The sequence below is a fragment of the Nicotiana sylvestris genome, chromosome 4 (assembly GCF_000393655.2).
Source record: "Nicotiana sylvestris chromosome 4, ASM39365v2, whole genome shotgun sequence".
NCBI lineage: Eukaryota > Viridiplantae > Streptophyta > Magnoliopsida > Solanales > Solanaceae > Nicotiana > Nicotiana sylvestris.
In genome coordinates, this window is record NC_091060.1 from 162,292,802 (window position 1) to 162,314,297 (window position 21,496).

At 34.4% G+C, this 21,496-nt stretch overlaps 1 protein-coding gene and 1 non-coding gene across 2 annotated transcripts; one reads left to right on the forward strand and one right to left on the reverse strand.

Annotated features, from left to right (window-relative positions):
- Nucleotides 1–6,969: 6,969 nt before the first annotated feature.
- LOC138890998 (small nucleolar RNA U3) lies at nt 6,970–7,178 on the reverse strand. Its single transcript, XR_011407360.1, has one exon. It is a non-coding gene; the product is annotated as a small nucleolar RNA U3 (small nucleolar RNA).
- Nucleotides 7,179–12,080: 4,902 nt separating this feature from the next.
- Nucleotides 12,081–16,111, forward strand: LOC104226724 (uncharacterized). Its single transcript, XM_009778775.2, has 11 exons — nt 12,081–12,544; nt 13,039–13,140; nt 13,228–13,344; nt 13,684–13,939; nt 14,026–14,180; nt 14,267–14,619; nt 14,712–14,811; nt 14,892–14,951; nt 15,080–15,163; nt 15,262–15,378; nt 15,488–16,111. Exons 1-11 carry the CDS (start codon nt 12,485–12,487, stop codon nt 15,791–15,793), a joined length of 1,710 nt encoding a protein of 569 aa, XP_009777077.1. The 5' UTR covers nt 12,081–12,484; the 3' UTR covers nt 15,794–16,111.
- The last annotated feature ends 5,385 nt before the right edge of the window (nt 16,112–21,496 follow it).

The window sequence follows — 21,496 nt, forward strand, 5'->3', positions numbered from 1 at the left end:
CATAACCTCGAAGTCCAGTACTGAGGCCACCACATTCTCATTGGTTTATGGCGCCGAAGCTTTTATACCGGTCAAAGTCAGGGAGCCGAGTATCAGATTCCGATATGCAATGAAGGTATCGAATGACGAGCCCAAGAATACAAGCCTGGAGCTATTGGATGAATGACGTGAAGCTTCCCTTGTTCGATTGACCGCCCAAAAGCAACGGATTGAAAGGTACTACAATCGAAGGGCCAACCTTTGATATTTCAATATCGGGGAGTTAGTGCTAAGGAAGGTCATATTAAACACCCGGAATCCAAATGAAGGGAAATTGGGTCCGAACTGGGAAGGTCCACACAAGATTCTCGATATCATAGGGAAAAGGTCCTACAAGCTCAGAACGATGGATGGAGAACAACTACCGAACAATTAGAACATAACTCATCTTAAACGATATTACTGTTAAGGTACGACCCCATTTCAATTCTTTCTTTTTTTGACTAATACTTGTAGGTGATCGACGAGGAGAGACATGAAGCCTTTAGGTCTGAAAGCACGTGTTGAACTCTTTTTCCCTTGAACCGTTTTTTCCTAATTGGGTTTTTCGGCAAGGTTTTTAATAAGGCAACAATGGATCGTGCTAACTTAGAATCGAAGTCTGATCACCCCGAACATCCAAGATAACTCAAAAACAAACTAATGTAAATGCAAGGTTGTTCGAATATACCCAACCCAAGCTATTTTATGCTAAGGCATCCCGACCTTTGTGAATTCAAGTAATAAAGAAAAGAAAAATTCGAAAGCCAAAAGGGAAAAAAGCCTTGTATATATTTACACAATGATCTTTACAAAATCCAAAATGGCTTAATTCGGAAAAATTTACAATGGCCGAAATGGCCTCAAAAAGATGCAAAGGGAAAGCAAAAAATACAAAGGCCTAAATGGCTTGATCTTCATCGGAGGCACCATCTCCGCCCTCGGGGATCTTCCCCACCTTCAGACTCACTTAAACTATCTGAGTCTTCCTAGGGAAAGGCCAACTTTCGAGCCTTAGCTTCCCTGCCTTGGCATTGTCGAGCTCAGCCAGTATATCAAAGCCCTGAGCATGGACTCCCTAGAGGGCTTCCCTTCGAGCTTGCCATTTTACATGATCCACCATGCTTTTGGATTGCGCCTGGATGGCCTCGACGTCGACCTTGTATTGGGTCACATTAGCTTGGGCCTTGGTGTTAGCTGCCACCTCAGATTTGGCCGTCTCGAGCTCATTGTCCAAGTTTGCTAATTGGGACTGAAGCTCCTCGATTTTCTTAGCATGCATCGAGGCCTTCTCTTTTGCAGCTCGAAGCTAGATCTCGGCCGACTCCAGTTGTGTTTGGGCATCCTCCCTTTTCAAGGCTAAGATGTCCATATTTTTCTTGAACTCATCAGCCTCAGCTCGAATTGTCTCTACTTGTTTCTGAAACACTCCGATTTGTTCAAACCTCTGTTGGACCTGTAGAATCGGATCGTTAGTTGTTGTCTCCAATTTATCTTCACTATCGTGAAACGCTCGGAATACCTGCTCAGCCATCTCAACATGCTCATCCCGAGCCGTCACTAAATCTGCCTAAAGGTTCTCATTGAGAAGCTTGTAGGTGTCATTTTTCTCATTGAGCTCCCAAACCTCAGCCTCGTGCTTTTCCCGAATTCGAAGGAAAGCCTCGTGATGCAATACCAAAGCCTACAAATAAGAAAGAAGATGTTAGAATTACCTACAACTCCAAGTTTAAAATAGATAATTGAATGGCCCTCGAAGTTACCCGATTCAGACCATGTTGGGCCTCGTTGAACATGCAAGCGGCTCCACTGTATTCATCACGGCTTGGTCTTCCTCGGTCACCAAGCATCTGAGGTAGCTAGCAATCCCCACGAGTGGAGAGAAGACCTGGGCATCATCGGGGACAAAAAATCACTATGTTATACCTACGATTGGGGTTAACACTTAGGTCTGGAAATCGGTCCACCAGTTTTGGGCTCGATGAAGACCTAGTATCGCCCGATGACGGTGCTTTCTTTAGCACCGGTAAGTTACCAAGCCCGATGACATCTCCCAAAGCGGCAAACTCTACACCATCCAAGAAGTTGTGGATATCAACCAACCCTTGAGGACCCTCGCAAGAGCGACCTTCCAACATATTGGACTCACGGATCGTGGCGTCCAAAAATTGAGGGGATTTAGAAATATCAATCATTTCGGGATCGTACCTTGGGACATCTTCAGCTACTCAAGAAACCTCGCCCCCGGTTTCTCTCTCGAACATCTCAGTTTAGAACGAAGTGGCCTCAACTCTTTCAAGTTCAGGAACTTTGGCCGAGGCTCCCTCATCAGCCTCCTCCAGTTCGGAGGACTTTTGTATGGTGACACCGACCCAAACGGGGGTCACCAGTTTGGAACTATTATCTTCTTGTTCTTCTTCGAGTCCAAAAGCATAGCACCGGTGTCCCCCATAGGCTTGCGGGGCCTCCTCGTCGGTCTTTTCTTTTTCCGAACCCGGAGAACTCAGAGCCCCTTTTCTCTTCTTATCTTTGGCCTGCTTTAAAGCAGGGGGTTGAGGAAGGACTTCTTCTTCGTCAGATGGGGGACTCATTGCTACACCTTTCCCGAGGCCTACAAAGGAAAAAAGATGAGTAAGCTCAAAAAGAATTCCCAAACGATAACCATTCTAAGAACTAAAATTACCTTGATTATGGGCCTCCCATCGACCCTTCGATAACTCCGTCTCTGTGACACTAGACCCTCGACCCATTACTTGAGATCGAGGTCTACTTCCGGCATATGAGCCACAGCTGACACTAAAAACATAGATGAGGAAAGAAGAAAATAAATAAAACGACAAAGTTGGACATTCAAGGAGAAGTAATGCTTACGGTTCATGTTCTATTTTCCAGGAAACAACATGTCTTCAGTAGGGATCAGGTCCGAAGTCCTTATTCGGACAAATCGACCCATCCAATCTCGGTCTCGAGCCTCATCTATGCTCGAGAACGGGGCCTTGATGGCCCGGCGAGCAAGCTTAATCAGCCCTCCTCGATAGAGTCAGGGACTCTAAAGGCGCATGAGATGATTAAGGGTGAAAGGACATCCCTCGATTTTGCTTATGAAGAACCGGAGGAGAATCACTATTCTCCATAAAGAGGGATGGATCTGGCCGAGGGTCACGTCATACCTCTTGCAGAAGGCGACAATGATAGGATCTAAGGGACCCAATGTGAAAGGGTAAGTGTAAACACGTAGGAAACCTTCCACGTGAGTAGTGATCGACTCCTTGGGCGAAGGTACGACGACATGTTTAGCAACCCAATGGCAATCCTCTTTAACTCTGGGAAAGAGATCATTGGTTATCGTGTTTATATACCTCGAGACCGGTTCACATCGACCAGGTACTGAGGAGGTCTTTTCAATCCAAAAATCAGCGACAATAAGACACCCTCCCGGAATAAAATCCTCAAGGGGATTGGGCATATCCGTGACGTTCGTCACTTACGTTACAACCCATCGAGATGGAACCCAGAAATTTATATCGTTTCTCATCATCTTCTCTCCGAAAAACGAGAGGACTGTCTGTATACAGTCAAAATTGGGTTTGCCCTTTTGTATGACTAATCGAGACCAGAACATGATGGGCCGAGATTCAGCCTCGAGTTATATCGAACCATGATGCAAAGTTAGGTTTTCGAGCTCGTGGCCCTGAGACCGATCAAGATTGAGACTGAATAAGATAGAGATCGAAGGAAGCTTACCGAGCCAAATAACGGAAGTCCAAATATCCGCAATCGGGCAAGGATAACTGCGCGAATCCCGACACGTATCAAGAAGAGGCTGATTAATTAGCCAATCATGAGATTTCTTACCTTATATAGAATTGTATTTAGAGTAGGACTCCCCTACTATATAAATGGGGGTCTGATCATTTATAAAACACATCATATTCACTCAATGCAAAGCAATATACTGTCATTTTCTAGCTTTCATTATCTTGTTATTCTGTTCATAAGCCAGTTGAAACATATTTGGTTCAAGGGTGACAAACTCGAGGGCCAAGACTGTTCAATTTGTGTGGCCTCCATTTATTCTTTCATAGTCAATATCAATATTAATGTATTCTTCTTAAGTTGTACTAAGTCATATCACGTATCCTTAAAATCGCGTATAAATTCAATTGATATCCGATTTTAGTGTAAACAAAGATAACTAATTGCTAATTTGCTACGATAAATGCTGACACTGGTCCAACATCTTTATCTTTTCTTTTCTAATCAATTACTTTGCTAAAATGAGGAAAGACATGGAGGGGCTGAAGGAAAAAAACAGGCTGACAAAGTAGTGAAAAAAGATATAATGGCAGGGGGGGTACAATAATTTTGGATGATGTGAAACTATGATCAATTAGTGGTTATATATAGCGAACACAATCATTAAAAAAAAAAAATAGTAGTACTAATACTAATAAGAACACTAAAGTCTCCATCTTGACCACAAAATCATGTGAGGACGATGGATGAGATTTTTCACCTTAATCAAAAATTTTGGATTCGAAACCTCGAAATGGTAAAACTCATAGTAAAGAATAGAAAATAGCAGATTCGATGCATAAAGTATTTCGTATTAACACAATATCCAACGAAGGGCTGCACCTCAAATGATGTAATGTAAATAGCTAGGGGGGATGAATGAGATTCTTGACCTTAATCAAATGTTTTGGATTCGAATCCTCGAAATGGTAAACTCTTATTAATGAATAAAAATAGCAATTTGGTGTATAAAGTATCCCGTACTTATGCAATGTCTGGTGAAGAACCGCACCCCAAACAATATGATGTAAATATCTCCAACCAGTAGTCTATAAGTCGTAAGGAGACAAATTTACCGTTACTCTGTCACCCTCCTTCAAACTCCTAATAAAGAATATCAGATACAAGATAGTTATTTCAAGAAAAAGGGTAGTAGACAACGATTCATTAGTGCCAAAACATTGGTGGGTGCATGGTCCTTTTTGTGGAAATCTGAACCCTCTAACAACATTATCGTCATCTTTATTGCTTATCCGTATATCTAAGGAGAAATCATTGCATTTGTACTTAGACCAAATGGTATATTAAATTCTAAAACCAATTAAATCAGAATCCCTTATGATGAAATTTTGGTGAAATGTCAATTTAGACAACTATTCTATAATTAAATCAGTGCATGAAGACGAATTTATCATTCTGTTAACTGTACCTGCTATTTCTGTAGCCTATCAGGTGAGCCTACAATTCTAGGACAATTTAAATAGTAGTAGTGTACTTTTTTTAATTAAAAGTCTCACTAGTACGACTTTGTTTTTTAGGATATTGCTTATAAAATTTCTTTCTTTCTTTTTGGGAATTGGCACAATAAAAAGTTTGAATCTTAGTGGATCGTGATAGTAAAGTTATTTCACCACTTTCGCTACTCCATCATATATTTAAGTCGTCGACATGTTGCTCGATAAAAATTATACTTCAAGATGGTTATCACGATCCTCTCCTCGCGATAGCTTAGCCAATGACACGTGTATATGAAGTTAAATGTTAGCATAGAGTTTACATTTTCACCTTTATTTTTGTGTGTGGGGCTGCAATAGTTGTGTGTGCCAACTCGAATATTGGTATTTGTTAAAATAATCGAGCTGTGTTTAGGATTGGGACAGATATGAAATGAAAATACTTGAAAAGGAAGGACATATTGCTTATCAACTGGCTGTCCTTATGTTAAATCTTGTGGGATTAATGATAGAGCATAAAACTAAACATAGTTAGTAACATGTAGTCTCAATAAATCATGGTATAAATTTGTTTGGGAGTTAAATTACGAGAGGTCAGTTGTCAAAGCAAGTAATTGATTTGTTAAAATCTACGGTACACACCATTACAAAAGATGTTTGGTTTGCTTTCTCAGATAAGCTTGAGCTTGTGTTTTGCTGGTTATAGTTATCCATCCAACCGCTTTATACAAATAGCCAATTGAATTCACAGTTTACTTTTATTAGTAAGTACACATAGATTATACAATATATGTATACTCCATGAATAATATATATATATATATATATATATATATATATATATATATATTATTCATGGAGTATACATATATTATACATCCATTAGTTATTTTAAGTTTAAGCGCTAGGGTAGGCGGGTATTTAAGTTAATATATATATAAGATAGTTTTTACATACCGACTATAAGATCTAAACCGTGAATCTGGTCGGCTATTTATATAAAGATCTCGTTGTTTAATCAGACTAAGCTAGTATTTTTGATTTGGTATGTTCCTAATACAAAGGACATATGTTGGAGGACTAGCTAGCTAGGAGTTTAAAGACATAATCACTAGTGCAAAATAAAATATTAAAACTTGTCAAGTTTCTAGCACAGAATCTAATCCTTAAAGAAGTGATTAATAATCATAAATTAAGAAGTAAACACTAAAATACTGAGGATTAAGTTTGTTTTTATTGGACATTTCATCTTCTCCCATTATGCACAAAAGAGAAGAGAAGTGTATCCATATGCAATACTGTCGGAAAAAAAATTAGGAAATCCATTTGTTTCTATGTCTGTTAGTGAATGAATACAACATTTCTCTATTTTGGTCAAACATGAGATTTGTCATATATGAATATTATTAGGAGTTAATTAAATGTTTCTATATTTGCATGTCCCCCAAGTTATTGACTATTCACTACTGTCTTTATAATTTTTGTATACATCCAGGTGTTAATTTATGAATCTGCTCCCCAAAAATTGAGATCTAAGAGAAGAAATAGAAGAAAATATTTAGGTAGAACATTATTGAAGAGTGTAAACAAACACATTGTTGATTTGAAGAGGTCATTTAATTATGGTGAGATTAAGCAGGATCAAAATCATTTTTTTTTCACATAGTTTTTTTTTTCTTTTTCTTTTTTTAAAAGTTTGAAGATTCTGTCAGACAGCCATCAGACCATCCCACCACACTACAGTTGGAGTTGAGAACGATCCTCTACGGTGCCATGAAGGCCATGGCGCCGTTAATCACGCTCTGGTCTAAGGGACATGGTTCATCTACCAGATTTAGTTTCCTGTCTCCTTAGAACTCAAGGATATAGTGGTACGAGCCTATAGAACAGATCATGTTCAAGTAAGGTCGTTTCACATAGTTAATTGACAAAAGAGTAGAAAATATTCAATGAACATAAATGATTCGAATTCAAACTCGTGATATTGTAAATTTATAATTATTAGTTTTGAATTGTAATACTAATGATATGACCTTATTGGTAAGTGATATAAGATCTCGTGACTCCCTTTCTATTGCTACAATAATATTTTCAGGCATAAGGGTAAGTCCTAAGAAGTAAGAACCTTTTATTTTCAAGAGAAAATATTTCGATAATGAAAACTATAAAGACTAAACTATCAAGTATCAAGGTCAAGATCAAGATATGAACCCTAAAACTATAATATCACTGAATGAAAAATAAAATAATAATGCATCTTGAATAATCAATAGAGATTGGACCACGAAAAATTACGAGAGACAATGTCATAGTAATTTAATACTACAACGTAGCAAGATCGTGAAAGATTTGTCATTTGAGTATGGCCATATCAGAGCTAGTGAAAACAAGAAAATCCGGAATTCTTGGAAATTCGATTTGGAAAAAATGAACGTGTATATTATATGATTATCTTTCTGAAACTCGTACTATATGTAATTGATAGAATTTAATTTTGTTTATGAAACCAGTACAATTCTCACAACTTGAATTTAAAAAAAAATAAAAAAAAATTCAGTTCCCCATTTTAAAAGTTGTCTTCCCAATACACAATTAATAGAGCTCGAAGCCATTTCTATGGGCTAATAATCAAAGATTGATAGGTGGTAATAAATTACATCATAGTTAAGATAATAGTATGTTTAACTTTTGTTAATGCATCGTGCATAATTTTTACGCCGTCAGATTAAGGTGATCTTGTATGATAAAAAAACTAATTTGGTTACTTCAAAATAAGTTAATAGACTTACTATAATCAGTCAAATTAATTTTTTATATATATATCGTCAATTATATATAAGTTATTATATCGTAAAAGTAAAAAAGAATATTATAGACAGCCGATTCAGGATAGTTAATTATTGGGGTAGTTTTAATTAAAAATTGTACTTTGTGTCCCAAAAACTTAGCGTGCACGTAGACAATGATGTCTTGACTTGTTGATTTTTATTTATTGCTAGAAAACAAGTGTTGGCGTTACATTCCATTCAATCCATTTGCTTTTTTTCATCTTCATTATTTAAATAAGATAGTAAATATGTAAAAGCGACAATTTTGGAGTTAAATGTCATGTCAAGTCTAAACCTATATTCTTGTAACTATTTCTACGGCATCCAATAATTTAGTCCAATTAATTCCGGTTAGTTACGCTAACTAAATCAACAAAAAAGTAAAATATTCATTACATTGTATGGGAAAAGAAATTTGTTTTACAGTAATTCAATGATTAAATACTTCGACCTGTAAATGCACGAAATCATTATTTTCTATAAACCCATTTTTAGGTTAAAATTCACTTTTTAAGGAATGATATTCCTTTTTGGATTATAACTTCGCAAAGCTGATCAACATATAATTCCACCGTATTCTTTTCAAATAAAAATAATAAATTAGGATCAAATTCATTTTACCTACAAATGCATGAAATCATACTTGTCTATAAAAGCAATTTTAGCATTAAATTACTTGTTAATTTTCCTTTTTGGATTATAACTTTGCCAAGCTAATCAACATTTCTTTCTACTGTAATATTAAAATAGTAGTAATAAATTAGGATAAACTTCACTCTTCGAGAAATTAAACTGTCGTTTCAAATTTTCTATCTGTCTTATATGTGTTGATCCTTGTCTATTTCCGTGCCAATTGCCCTAATTATCCAGTTAATTAGCAATAATACTAAAGTAGAAAGCTTAATGAAATATTATTAGTAGTTGTTTGGAGTCAGTCACGTGCAAAAGAGTGGCATGTCCATATCATAATCCCACCACCCCTAATAATGTTTCCCACCTCACCATGTGTATTTATCATCCCTTCCCTTCTTTTTCCTACTAAAAATAATTCCTTCTTTTTTCCTTGGTAGATATACAATCTGTAATTACCAAAAAAAAAAAAAAATCCTTCTTTAATAAGTGTTTCTTTTGGTACTCATTTTTTTTTACCAGAATGAGATTAAGAAACTCATTGTTGTAGATATCACAGAATTTATGAAATAACTTTAAATATAACACAAAATATAGAGTTACCTTTCAACAAAATCTAATCCTTTTTGCAAAAATGGCCATTGTTTCCAAAACAGATAAACCAATTAACAACCAAACGACATTAAATAAAAGTTTTTCAGTTTGCAAAAATTGAAAAGCTACCCAAAGGTGCTTTTCATTATTTTTGCAAAAAAATCAGTTAATAAGGTAATTCATTTTACACAAATATGTAGGGTCTAATTTAATTCATATTCCTTTTCTAGTGTGATGAAATTGGGTATCAAATAATTAACTTAAACATGTTTTCTGATCAAATTGGAAAAGTACTTTTCATGACAAGCTTTTAATTGGGTTGCTAACTTGATTAGCTAAATGTATAAAGTTTTTTAATTTTAATAACCCAACTTTTAGAGACCAAATCATGAAATTAATTGCTCTTCTAACTTTGGTTCCTGATCATCAACATGTGATTTGAACGTGAACCAATTTTTTATTTATTTAATTAAAGGTACAAAACGAATGAGTGAAATCCAAGTATACAAAAAGCCCGTTACTCCCATTTATTTGGTTGCCTTATAAATCCCTTTCATGTTTAAAGCACTTTAGTTGGCAGCCATGTGATTTTATCAGCCTTTTCCCCTTCACTCTTACCACATCTTATTTTCTTTTTATTTCAAGAAAGGACAATTCTTTTTCTTTTTCTTTTTTAGTTTTTTTTGGGGGTTGTGTGTGTGGGGGGGGGGAGAGGGCACTGCGGGCGGAGCCAGAAAAAATGGAAGAAGATTTACTTGTACTAATATTTATGTCCACATTCTTCATTTTTACCTTGATAAGAAAGTGCAGCAAATTTTGGAAATTTATCTTAAGATATTAAAATTTTAAAAATAGGTATTTTTGTGTGTGTTTAATATTAAATTATTAATTAGTCGATAATTAAATACACACCACCCAGGGATGTGGCGAGATAGATGAGCCTTGCCCCCTTAATTAAGGTTTTCACATTCGAATCTTGTGAACGGAGAAATCCCTAAGGAAAATATATTTTTTTCTTTTAACGAGCTCTATGTGGAACAATGATTATACCAAAAAGATAATTAAACCCACAATACATAGTAAAATCATCTCTAATTAGTGAATTAAGAAGAAGGACAAAATATAGTATTAGACACATTTAAAAAGCCAAATTAATTTATATTATAAGTTTTGTGTTAACTAATTAGTGAATTCTCACCAATTATATTGTTCCTTTCTCTTTTGGCCTCTCTCACTCCAAAAGTCAAAGAATCTAGCTATGATTTGTTTTGCATTTCTACCCAAAAGAAAGCATTCTAAGTGGTACAAAATTCTATGGACACATTAGCTTTTATGGAAATTCGTTTGCAAATAATGAGTGAGATTTTATGAAATTCCCTTGTATGAGTTTTGGTACTGAAAATTGACATTTCTCAAAAGAAGAAACAAAAAGAAAAAGATAAACTTAATAAGCATTAATGTTAGTAACCAAAAGAAAGCAAAATTCCAAAAGTAAAGAAAAAGGGGTAATGGCGCACGTTAATTCATAATGATACAGAAAGATGGGCTGTCTGGTAGCGTACGGCACTATGATGCACTTATTAGATGCGTATTTTTGCTTGCTTTTTCACAACGCAAACACTAATTTACCTTTCAATGCTCTTTCACTCTTCCTTCCACGAAACATATAAACATGAATTTAGCATTTTAAATTAATGAATATGCTATATTGGTAGATTGTAAAGAAGCCTCGGAGCAATGCTAAAGTTATTTTTATGTGATCGGTAATTTATGAATTTGAGCGGTGAAATTAGCCATTAATGCTTGCATCAGACACTGGGATGGAGCCACAATATTGGTTAGGGCTCGGCCAAACCCAGTAGCTTTTACTCAAACTCTGTATTTGTATTAAGAAATTCAATGCATATGTGCAAGTTATTAATTTAGAACCCAATAACTTAAAATGATTATAATATCGAACCCATAAAGTTCAAATTCTAGCTCCGCATCTAATCACAACCCTTGGAATGCGATCCTTCATCGAACCTTGCACGAACACATGATACTCCCCCACAAGGCTATTATTATTATTATTATTATTATTATTATTATTATTATTATTATTATGTAATATTGGTAAATTCATCATTAATTATTTCTTATAATAAGTATTAACAAAGAAAGTTAACCGCACGCAGCATAAAATATCATATCTAAAGAGAGAGATTTACATAAGAATAAAGCTACATGGAATCAATACGAGTTAGTGTTTTACGAAGATTTATTTGCCAATCATAATCTTTATAAATTAAAAAGCACTAAGAGAAATTAGACATCTATTTTTATTTCAAAAAAATTACTATATAAAAATTTGTTCTTGCATGTTTTATTTTACTTTTACAAAAAAATTATTAAAAAAAGGATAGGAACACGCTATTGAGCGTAGCAATAATTTAAATAAATATTGGACTAAAGCAGAAAATAAATAATTTAAATAGAGTTTATTAGACTAAAACAGAAAATATTGTGCATGTGCAAATCGAACGGTTACAATTTAACTACATATATAGTATAGTAGAAATTTAGAAACAGTAAATGCAACCACATCAGTCCATTCTCTAATAACCAAGGGAATATAGACAATAAATAAATATACAGTCTTTACACAAACTCAAGCAGAAACAAAATACAGTTCCCTATTCCTCATTTACCCCTCTACTTCATCTCACTCTCTCTGTGTATATATATATATATATATATATATACTTATCAAACAAAAAATATATATAATCCAGGTCCTATTTTATCTAGCTAGTGTTTTGTTCTTGAAAAATGGTGAGAGTGTGGCCTATAGATTATAGCAGAAGATGAAATACATTGACTTCACGCCGATCAAGAAAATGCAGGGATTTAACTGAACCATTTTTTTGCAGGAGTTGTGTTCTGTTTTTGTCTTTTTTGGCCAATTGGGGTTGCTTTTTTTCATTCAATTTTTTGTTTCTTGGATTGAATTTCAAGTCTCTCCATTAGTTTCCCGCTTTGTTTTTGATATTATTAGCACTGTTCTGCATCTGCTGCAAATGCAATGAATTCATTCTTCTGAAGGCCTTATTCTCTCTGTTTTCTCTTTTATTGCTACCTTCATTTAATTCTTTTTTCTGGGGAGTGAAGAAAAATACAATAAAGATGAATGCCAGAGTCAGGACTAGTCTACAGTCTATGAAAACTCCATCCAAAAATGTAAAGGTAAGAGCTTTTCTGCTATTGAAATCTCTTTTCATTGTATATTTTGGAGTGTAAAAATTTCTGGGTACTGGTTTGTTTTTCTTTTTCTTGGAAATTATGCATTCAGAACTCAGAAGTAGAAATTCTCAAGAAATTTTTTTGAGCTCACTATAGTATTTTGAAATTTAATTGTAGTTTTGAGAAGAAAAATTGAATCTTTATTTGATTAGTTGAATGATTCTAAATCTTGCTGTGGTTTAAATCATATCATCTACTTAACTTCAGCAGATTTTGAGTTTTGATTTTGATTTCAGAATTAAGAATTTTAAAAAGTAGAAAGGTGTAAGTTTTGATCCTTATCCAAATCCGTTTCATATCTTATCTTTGCTTTTTTTTCCCCTCCTTTTTATCTGCATGTTTATGGTCAATATAGTGTTTGCTTTATGCTTTTCCGTTACATTTAATTCCTTTCTTGTGGAAGCTGAATTGTTTATGTCTTCTTTTCTTGTTTGAAGGAAAAAGTGGAAATGCAAGGAAACAGGAAAATGGGTACTGAGAAAACAACCATAAATAGAAGAAAAGCAACTAGAGAAAGAAAGATGGCATTGTTACAAGATGTAAACATTTGTGATTCTTGAATTCTTAAGTTTTACAGTAAAACCTGTAATTAGTCTATAATTTGTACTAATTATGTGTAAATTTAGGTTGATAAGCTAAAGAAGAAACTCAGGCATGAGGAAAATGTCCACAGAGCTCTTGAAAGGGCGTTTACCAGACCCCTCGGTGCTCTTCCTCGTCTTCCTCCTTATCTCCCTCCAAATGTTAGTATTTCCTGTTCTTCAATGATGTTATAGCAGGTGTCTGTTGTTGACTTGTGTAACCATCTCATTAGCTTAAACTGATTGAGAGAACACACTTTTAATTATTTAGTTGTATTATGTTTCAACATTGTTCGTGTTCCTTATTTCCTTCGTGTAATGTACATTTTGAGATTGAACTGTACTGTGGAAGGAGCTAGTGCCAAAAAATTCACCATATGGAGTAACTTGTCGTTGTCACGTTAGTTTGAAGAGGAGATGTTTTTACTTGATAGTTGTTTTCTAGCTCTATTTTTTGGGAATTGACAATATAAGTGTAATTCTATAATTGGAAATATGCAGACACTGGAGCTTCTAGCTGAAGTGGCTGTTTTGGAGGAGGAAGTTGTTCGGCTTGAAGAGAAAGTTGTGCATTTCAGGCAAGGATTGTATCAAGAAGCCGTCTATATTTCTTCCTCCAAGAGGAATATGGATAATGTGACTGATACCATTGAACCAAATCAAGAAAAGAGTCCCAAGCAGAAGCAAACAAAGTTGTCGCCCCAAATGGAAGCGAATTCAGCTTCATTTTCGGGTAGACAGTTGCCTTCTCTCTCTGGTAATCGCTTGGAACTGGAAAATGACGTTCATGTTTGTCAAGGTAACTGAGTGATTTATCCTCGTTAAATTCAATTTCATTTTCAGATGACAGCTGCTTAAAAGAGAATCAGTCATGGTCTTCCACGAAAAGCAAGCATCGATCACTAAATGCGAAAGTGAAAACTGTCAGAACTCCTGCTAAGAAGCCTGCTGCTGAGAATAGATTAGCAGAGAAGCGCGTAGATCCTCCGAAATTGCAGGTTGGTAATTCAGTGATCTTCATTTTTTTTCCCGAAATGAGTTATCTAGTGCAGCATAACAGATATTATACTTTTGTTATTTTCAGCTTGAGGACCAAGTAATGTACCATGGGAGTTTGGAAGAGAGAGTCTTTGTTAGTCAAGATAGAAAACCATCATCAGCTGAAAGTCCAAATACAATCTCGGAAAATATTTTGAAATGCTTATTAAATATTTTCCTCAGAATGAGCTCTAAGAAGAGCAGGAGTACAGCCGATACATTGCCTTCATTGACAGGATATAATTCATGTGAGAAGAAAGAGTTTGGAGACCCTTATGGCATATGTTCAAAGTTTGAAAGGAGAGATATCGGTCCGTATAAGCATTTATATGCAGTCGAAGCTTCTTCGATCAATCCAAATCGAACAACAATATCCGTTTTCCTAGTTCGTAGGCTAAAGTAAGTTGGTCAAAATAGCTTGAGATTATACAATCTTTCAAAATTTTCAAAACTTGGATGGTTTCTCATATATACCTCGCTCCTTTTTCCAGACTTCTACTCGAGAAACTTGCATTAGTCAACTTACAGGGCCTCACCCACCAAGAAAAGCTTGCTTTCTGGATCAACATATACAATTCCTGCATGATGAATGTAAGCTTTACATTCTGATTTACGAATATGCCACCTTTCAAATTTTCTTTTTACTATTATTCATTCGTCTAACATTTCAGGCATTCCTGGAGTACGGCCTACCTGAGAATCCTGAAATGGTTGTAGCACTGATGCAAAAGGTAATGCTTCGGTGTCCTATCCTATCCATGCAATCTATTATACTGTTTCAGTCTCCTAATTCAATTAGTTGACAACGATATGATCCATATTCTTCACTTTTTAATTGGCGAAGTTCCACCTTTTGCAGGCAACAATAAATGTTAGTGGACACTTGCTTAATGCCATAACCATTGAACACTTCATTCTGAGGTTGCCTTATCACTCAAAATATGTAAGAGGCTTTCCAAATATAAAGGAATTTACTTTTTGTCCAGCTCATGCGTCTAAAGTATTACTTACGAGTATATCCTATTTGATTGCTATCACCAGACTTTTGCAAAGGGTGTAAAGAATGACGAGATGACTGCACGTAGCATCTTTGGTTTGGAGTTCTCCGAAACATTAGTGACATTTGCGCTCTCTTGTGGAAGTTTTTCCTCTCCTGCTGTAAGTTATAAGCGCCTTGTTTCTCTGCGTAGTACATTGGTGCATTTATCTAGTTTTCAGTATCTTTGTTAAACACAACAGTGCTAATTTAGGAGCTGTCTTGAAACAGGTGAGAGTATACACTGCAGCAAATATTGAAAATGAGCTTCAAGTTGCAAAGAGGGAGTATTTGCAGGCAGCCGTTGGCATTTCAACATCAAAGAAGTTGGTCGCAATACCAAAACTGTTGGACTGGTATCTGCTAGATTTTGCAAAGGATTTGGAATCACTACTTGATTGGATATGTCTTCAATTGCCAAACGAACATGGAAAAGAAGCGATTAGCTGCCTCGAGAGAAGGAATAACGAGCCTCTTTCTCATGTTCTTCAGATTATGCCATATGAATTTAGTTTCCGGTACCTTTTACACATGTAAGTTTTGCTTCATTAATAATCTGTTAGACTTAAGGTTTTTTGTGGTATAGATCTATATATAGAGGGGGATACATATACATAGTAAGTTTAAGTGTACATCTTGTAAGTAAATTTTGACATTTGTAAGGAGTAATTGTCATTGTAGAGTTCAGCACTATTGCATTCACTTGCTGAGTGCTTTAGGTCCATCTTTTAGATCAAAGACACAATGAGGGGGAGATTCTTGATAGGGCTTTCCTTCTGTTGTCTGATACTCTGATCTTACTTGGAGTGGGGTGATTTTTTTATTTTATCTTTATAAATATGGATTTACTTTTTACTTTTTACTTTATTTAATTTGCTACATGAAAACACATTTCTTGGCTCAATTCCTTCGGACTTGCAACACTAAAGTTGTCTCCACGTGACCTATAGATTACGGGTTCGAGCCGTGGAATCAGCCATTGATACTTACATTAGGGTAGGCTGCCTACATCACTCCCCCTTAGGGTGCGTCCCTTCCCCGGACCCTGCGTAAACACGGAATGCTTCGTGCATCAGACTGCCCTTTTCCTTATAAAATAATGTAGCCACAAAAAAAAAACATGGACTTACGGCAAGCTTTAGAGTTTAGTTTAAACAATCAGAATGGTTTAGTCAATTTTGATTTTATGTCCAAGGACTGAAAAGATGGCCAACTGTAGATAGTTTAATATAGAAAGGGGCATCTAGCAGATTTATTCATTAAAGAAGCATTGGTGTAAATGGAGACACCCCATTATACAATTCTGTTAAATATTGAATTCTATTGGATTTATTACCAATATATTTATTTAAAAGAGATATGCAGCTGGATCTTCCCATAATGCCTAAAAGAGACAAATATGTACACTAAATTCCAAATCCCATTAAATTATGTCCTTGTATCACTATTTCTCCTCAATCCTCATAAAACAATCACCGAAAAAAGTAAATTAATTTTTATAATCTAATATATGGGTTAGCTTGCGCGCAACTCGATTATTTAATTGATCATTTATGAGCTTCTATTAGCACAAATATCGAATAACTCTGCTTATCCAAATTTAAATTGATGAAACGTTTTTACCTATGGAAATGAATGGTGTAAATATTGACTAGGGACTTAGATTTACCCCGAAAGTGTGAAAGAAAAAGAGGTTAAATTAAGGAGATGCAGTGGGTTTGGGTGAGTTGGGTGGCATTTTGTGCACCTAGTTATGGATGTAACATGGCAAATGATGCTAGGCTGTTGATAATGTGCAACTTTATTGGATAGTGACTAGGTCAAGATTTGTTTCATCAATTATTCTACTTTGACTTTTCTAAGCGAATATTCAATGGAGTAATTTTTATAAAGTCTGTATTTACCATCCGCTCCCTCTTTCTACTTTATTTTTCCTTCTTAACGTTATAAAAAATTAACTATCCGTGGCATATAAAGTTATTTAGTTTTCAATTTAGCGTAATACAGAGTGTGTATAGGTACACTATATTAATTGCATCATTGAGACTGAAAGTTGCTTGTTTATACATCATTCTTTACATTATTCAATAAAAGTGAAGTGAACTGTTGTTAATAAGGAGAAACCTACCGTATAAGGCCCTTAAATCTTAGGTAAAAATTAGAGAATAAGTTAATCCTACAATAACCTCCCCCACCCCCCAACGCGCACACACACTAACAAAAAAAGTATAAATGTGTCTAGTTCAAAATCAACATATTCTTTAATTTGGCATTATTATTTACTACATAATTTGTTATCATCGTACAGAACAATTAATGTAGTAATGCTAGTCAAAATTTTAGTTAACATAAGCTAGCTTGCAGTATATAAATATAGTAAAAATTTCTTTCTAAAACCCAGTGACAAAAATCCAATTTTATCAATATATAGATGTTGGAATACAAATATGCACGTAATTGGATGGTGGTGTCCGATTAGGTTTGTTTATACCTCAACTATTTCATTTCTGCTAGTATTTCTTATCAGGATTTATATTCGGTAATCTGACCCTTAAGATATATAAGAAGATGCAAAGAAATCACCAGTCATATACTTCCTCCGTTCCGTTCCAATTTATGTGAACCTGTTTGACTAGGCATGGAGTTTAAGTAAAAAATAAAAACTTTTGGAATTTGTGGTCCTAAACAAGTTCAAATGGGGCCCAGAGTATTTGTGTGGTTATAAAAGCTTCTCATTAAGGGTAAAGTTGTAACTTTAAGCTAAATTGTTACCAAATTTAGAAAGGGTTCATTCTTTTTGGAACGGACCAAAAAGGAAATAGGTTCACATAAACTGGAACAGAGGGAGTATCTATCTTTACTGAAATTCGATTCTTGATTCTCATCATTTTATTGACCGCTAAACCACGAACCGCTAAACAATGTCAAGAGCCTTCTCTTTTTTTTTTTTTTTTTTATAAATTTTTTGGGGAAGCCAAGAGTATGATTGAAACAATTGTCACCATTGACACACATACTGGTTAGAAAAGGACTTCACAGTTTCATCCAGAATCTAACTTTGTCTTTAGCTACATAAAGGTAATGTCCTTAAATACAAATAATGAAAAATTTTGTGGTCCTAAACCTAATATGAAGTCTTTTTCATGTGGGCCGGGTCATCAATTACCTCTATATTGAAGAAAAGAACAAAATGCCTTTTCCCAAAGTGGATAATTGCAGACATAACAGTTAGATCCACCAAAAAGCTGAACCATTCACAAAACTCTATCCATGTCCTGACAAAATTGGGCCTGGGCCCGTATATTTAAGGCCCATTTGATTGCACGCTTCTAAAGTAAATTGTTTGTTTCTTCTTTTCGTCTAGACAAAGCCATCTATAATTTCTGTGCAAGTCATAAATATCAACTGCGTTGTTGACTTACAAATTTTAGATGAAAGAAAATGGAAATTTTATTTTTTGATATAATAAATTATGAGTAGAAAACTGGATAAAATTCACAAATAGCTAATTTAACCAATTGAACATTAACAATTCTTGTAGAGTTTCAAATTTCACCGGTGAAACTCCGAGATATTGTCATGGAAGTTCAATTGTGGAATTTGAAACTCCATAACAATAATTATTTATCAATTATGTGACTGAAAAATGACTAGCGCTGTTACTACTAGAGAAAAGTTGGTAGGAGTAAACTCCCTTAAGTTTAATAATGGGCAAATTACACATTTGATCAGTCGCTAAAAATAATTATATCCGCTAATTAATACTATACAAAAGTTGTTAAAATAGCACGGGCTAGCCAGTTTTCGGACTAGTCATTCAAAAATAGCCAGCGTTTGTCAAATCATTGAAAAGTAACTAATATTTTACTGCAATAAAGACCGGTCCAGCATAATATACTGGAGTTCGGTACACCTGTGTATGAACTTCCAGCATATTATGCTGGACCGGTATACTTTGCTGGCTCCAGTATATTAGACTGGAACTCCAGTATATTATGCTGGAGTATTTTTCCAAATTTTGAACAATGTTTTCGTTTAGATTTATCTTTACATGAAAAGTGGTTAAATTTCGATTACTTTTGAATTGTGGCTATTTTTTGAATGACTACTGATAAATCTGGCTATTTTTGAATTTCTCCCCAAAAAGTTCTACACTAATTATATATAAAATATGTATATTTTTATATATTATATATTAATATACGAAAAAATATATTTTGCTGGCTATTATTTTTTTAGAGTGACTACACTATTTAGTTTTTCCTTTAATAATTGGGTTTGTCATTAATTGGTCCATGTTGCAATTCATTACGATCCAACAGTATTTTACCCATAAGGCCATCCTAATAGTAAGAAGCCCAGAAGAATTGGTTTAGGCCCAGTGAGCATTTCTCAAATTGTTACATAAATGGGGCATTTGCATCTATACCCGCTTTTTATGTCACATTTTAATTTATGCCCCGTTTTGCAAAAAAAATAGCAAGCGTACCCGCTTTTTCACATAACTTCACCATACGGGGCTGAAGTAGCAAAGACAATCACGCAAAACTTCAGCATTCTAGTAGCCGGCCCTGAAGTTCAGCTCTAGAGTTGAAGTTTTTGTGTTGTAACTGAAAACTTCAGCTCTAGAGCTGAAGTTTTTATTTAGTCACCCGAAAACTTCAACTCTAGAGCTAAAGCTTGCCAGTTATAAAATAAAAACTTCAGCTCTAGAGTTGAAATTTTTTGCACATAGGGATTTGCCTTCCTTTTTTTGGGTTTTCTTTTTCCCTCACCTTTACGTATGCCCTGCAATATCTAGTCTAGTACGCAAACACTGTAAAGTTCCTCCCCAGTTCATATTTCGAAAAAATAAGCTACGTACTCTTTATATTAATGTATGAAAATGTACTGTATTTCCGTGCTTAAGTCAATCCATTGATAATTTACATAGATGTGCAGTTGAAACAACACGTAAATTCAAGTGGTCATAAAATAACAGAGGCTTTGATGAGTTTAAGAAGTAAAAACCGTTACAGGTATGGATTCGATAGAATCAGATTGTGAAGAAGAAAAAAGAAAATGAAGAAGGAGAAGGGGAGGAGAAAGGGAGGTGAAGTTTTTTAACAAGTGGGTACAAGTTAAAAGCTTTTAAAAAAATGGGTATAGGTTAAATGAGGGCGACCAAATAGCGTTCCCGTGCAATTTTATATACATAAATAGCCGACCATATATAATGTTTATTTTTTCTAGTCAGTATACACAAATTATATATTGATTATACCCAATTATATATATTATATATATTATATATATTTAGCGGGTATTTTATATGTAAAAGATTAGGTGGGTAATTATTTGGATTAATTTTTTTCTATTTCCTTTCCCCCCTAGGATTTCCCAATTTATTGTTTAATGTAGAGTATGTAAAAGAATAATTTGGCACATTAAGCTCCTGCAGCCCTTCTAAATGTGTAGAGTCCGTAAAGAAACTTTCTATTTCTTTAAGCTTACACATTTCAAAAAAATAATAAAATAGCTTAAACATTTCTAGATAATTGATTAAAAAATTATCAACGTCTTGAGAGCAGTTAGTTTCTAGCTCAAAAAAAAAAAAAAATTAGCTTTTTCTGTAAACATACACTGATACACAGTTACACACCAACTAATTATTGCGTGAACTGCTCATCAAAAAAAAAAAAATTATTGCGAGAACTAACTTTCATTTAATATAGGGAATATTAAGATCAGACAGATTTGATTGAAAAATTTGGAAGTGTACACACGTATACTATATGCCCCATTAGCTAGTGTCCATTTAAGTCGGAATTTAATTTGGTAGCTAAACCCCCACTCTCAACCTTTCATTATTTTTAAATTTAAATGAAGAGGAGAAATTGAATAAATAAATAAAGTCAAATTATTATTACTAAAATAAATAAAGTCTGAAAAATAAATTCCAAAATAGATTCTAGTAAATTATTAGTATTCTAAATATAATTTTAGTACAAAAATTATATTCTTCTTAGAGTATATGATATAACCTTCTTACTAAATAAAGTTGTTTTCTATATAAATCAAAACAATTATTTCTATTTTGTTCTAGGTAATTAAAACATATTGCTAATTCTATTATTGAATACAATCATGTATCTATATTTAATTTAAATTCTTCTAGATCTACACTCAAACTTTGAACAAATATTTCTATATTGTAGCCTGAAATATTAATTAGCATAAATTATATTTTCTTCTTCTTCT

Coding starts and splice junctions, on each gene's coding strand:
- LOC104226724 (XM_009778775.2), top strand. CDS start 12,485: ATGAATGCCAGAGTCAGGACTAGTCTACAGTCTATGAAAACTCCATCC. Junction 14,620..14,711: donor TTCCTAGTTCGTAGGCTAAA/GTAAGTTGGTCA, acceptor TCCTTTTTCCAG/ACTTCTACTCGAGAAACTTG. Junction 14,952..15,079: donor TTGTAGCACTGATGCAAAAG/GTAATGCTTCGG, acceptor CACCTTTTGCAG/GCAACAATAAATGTTAGTGG.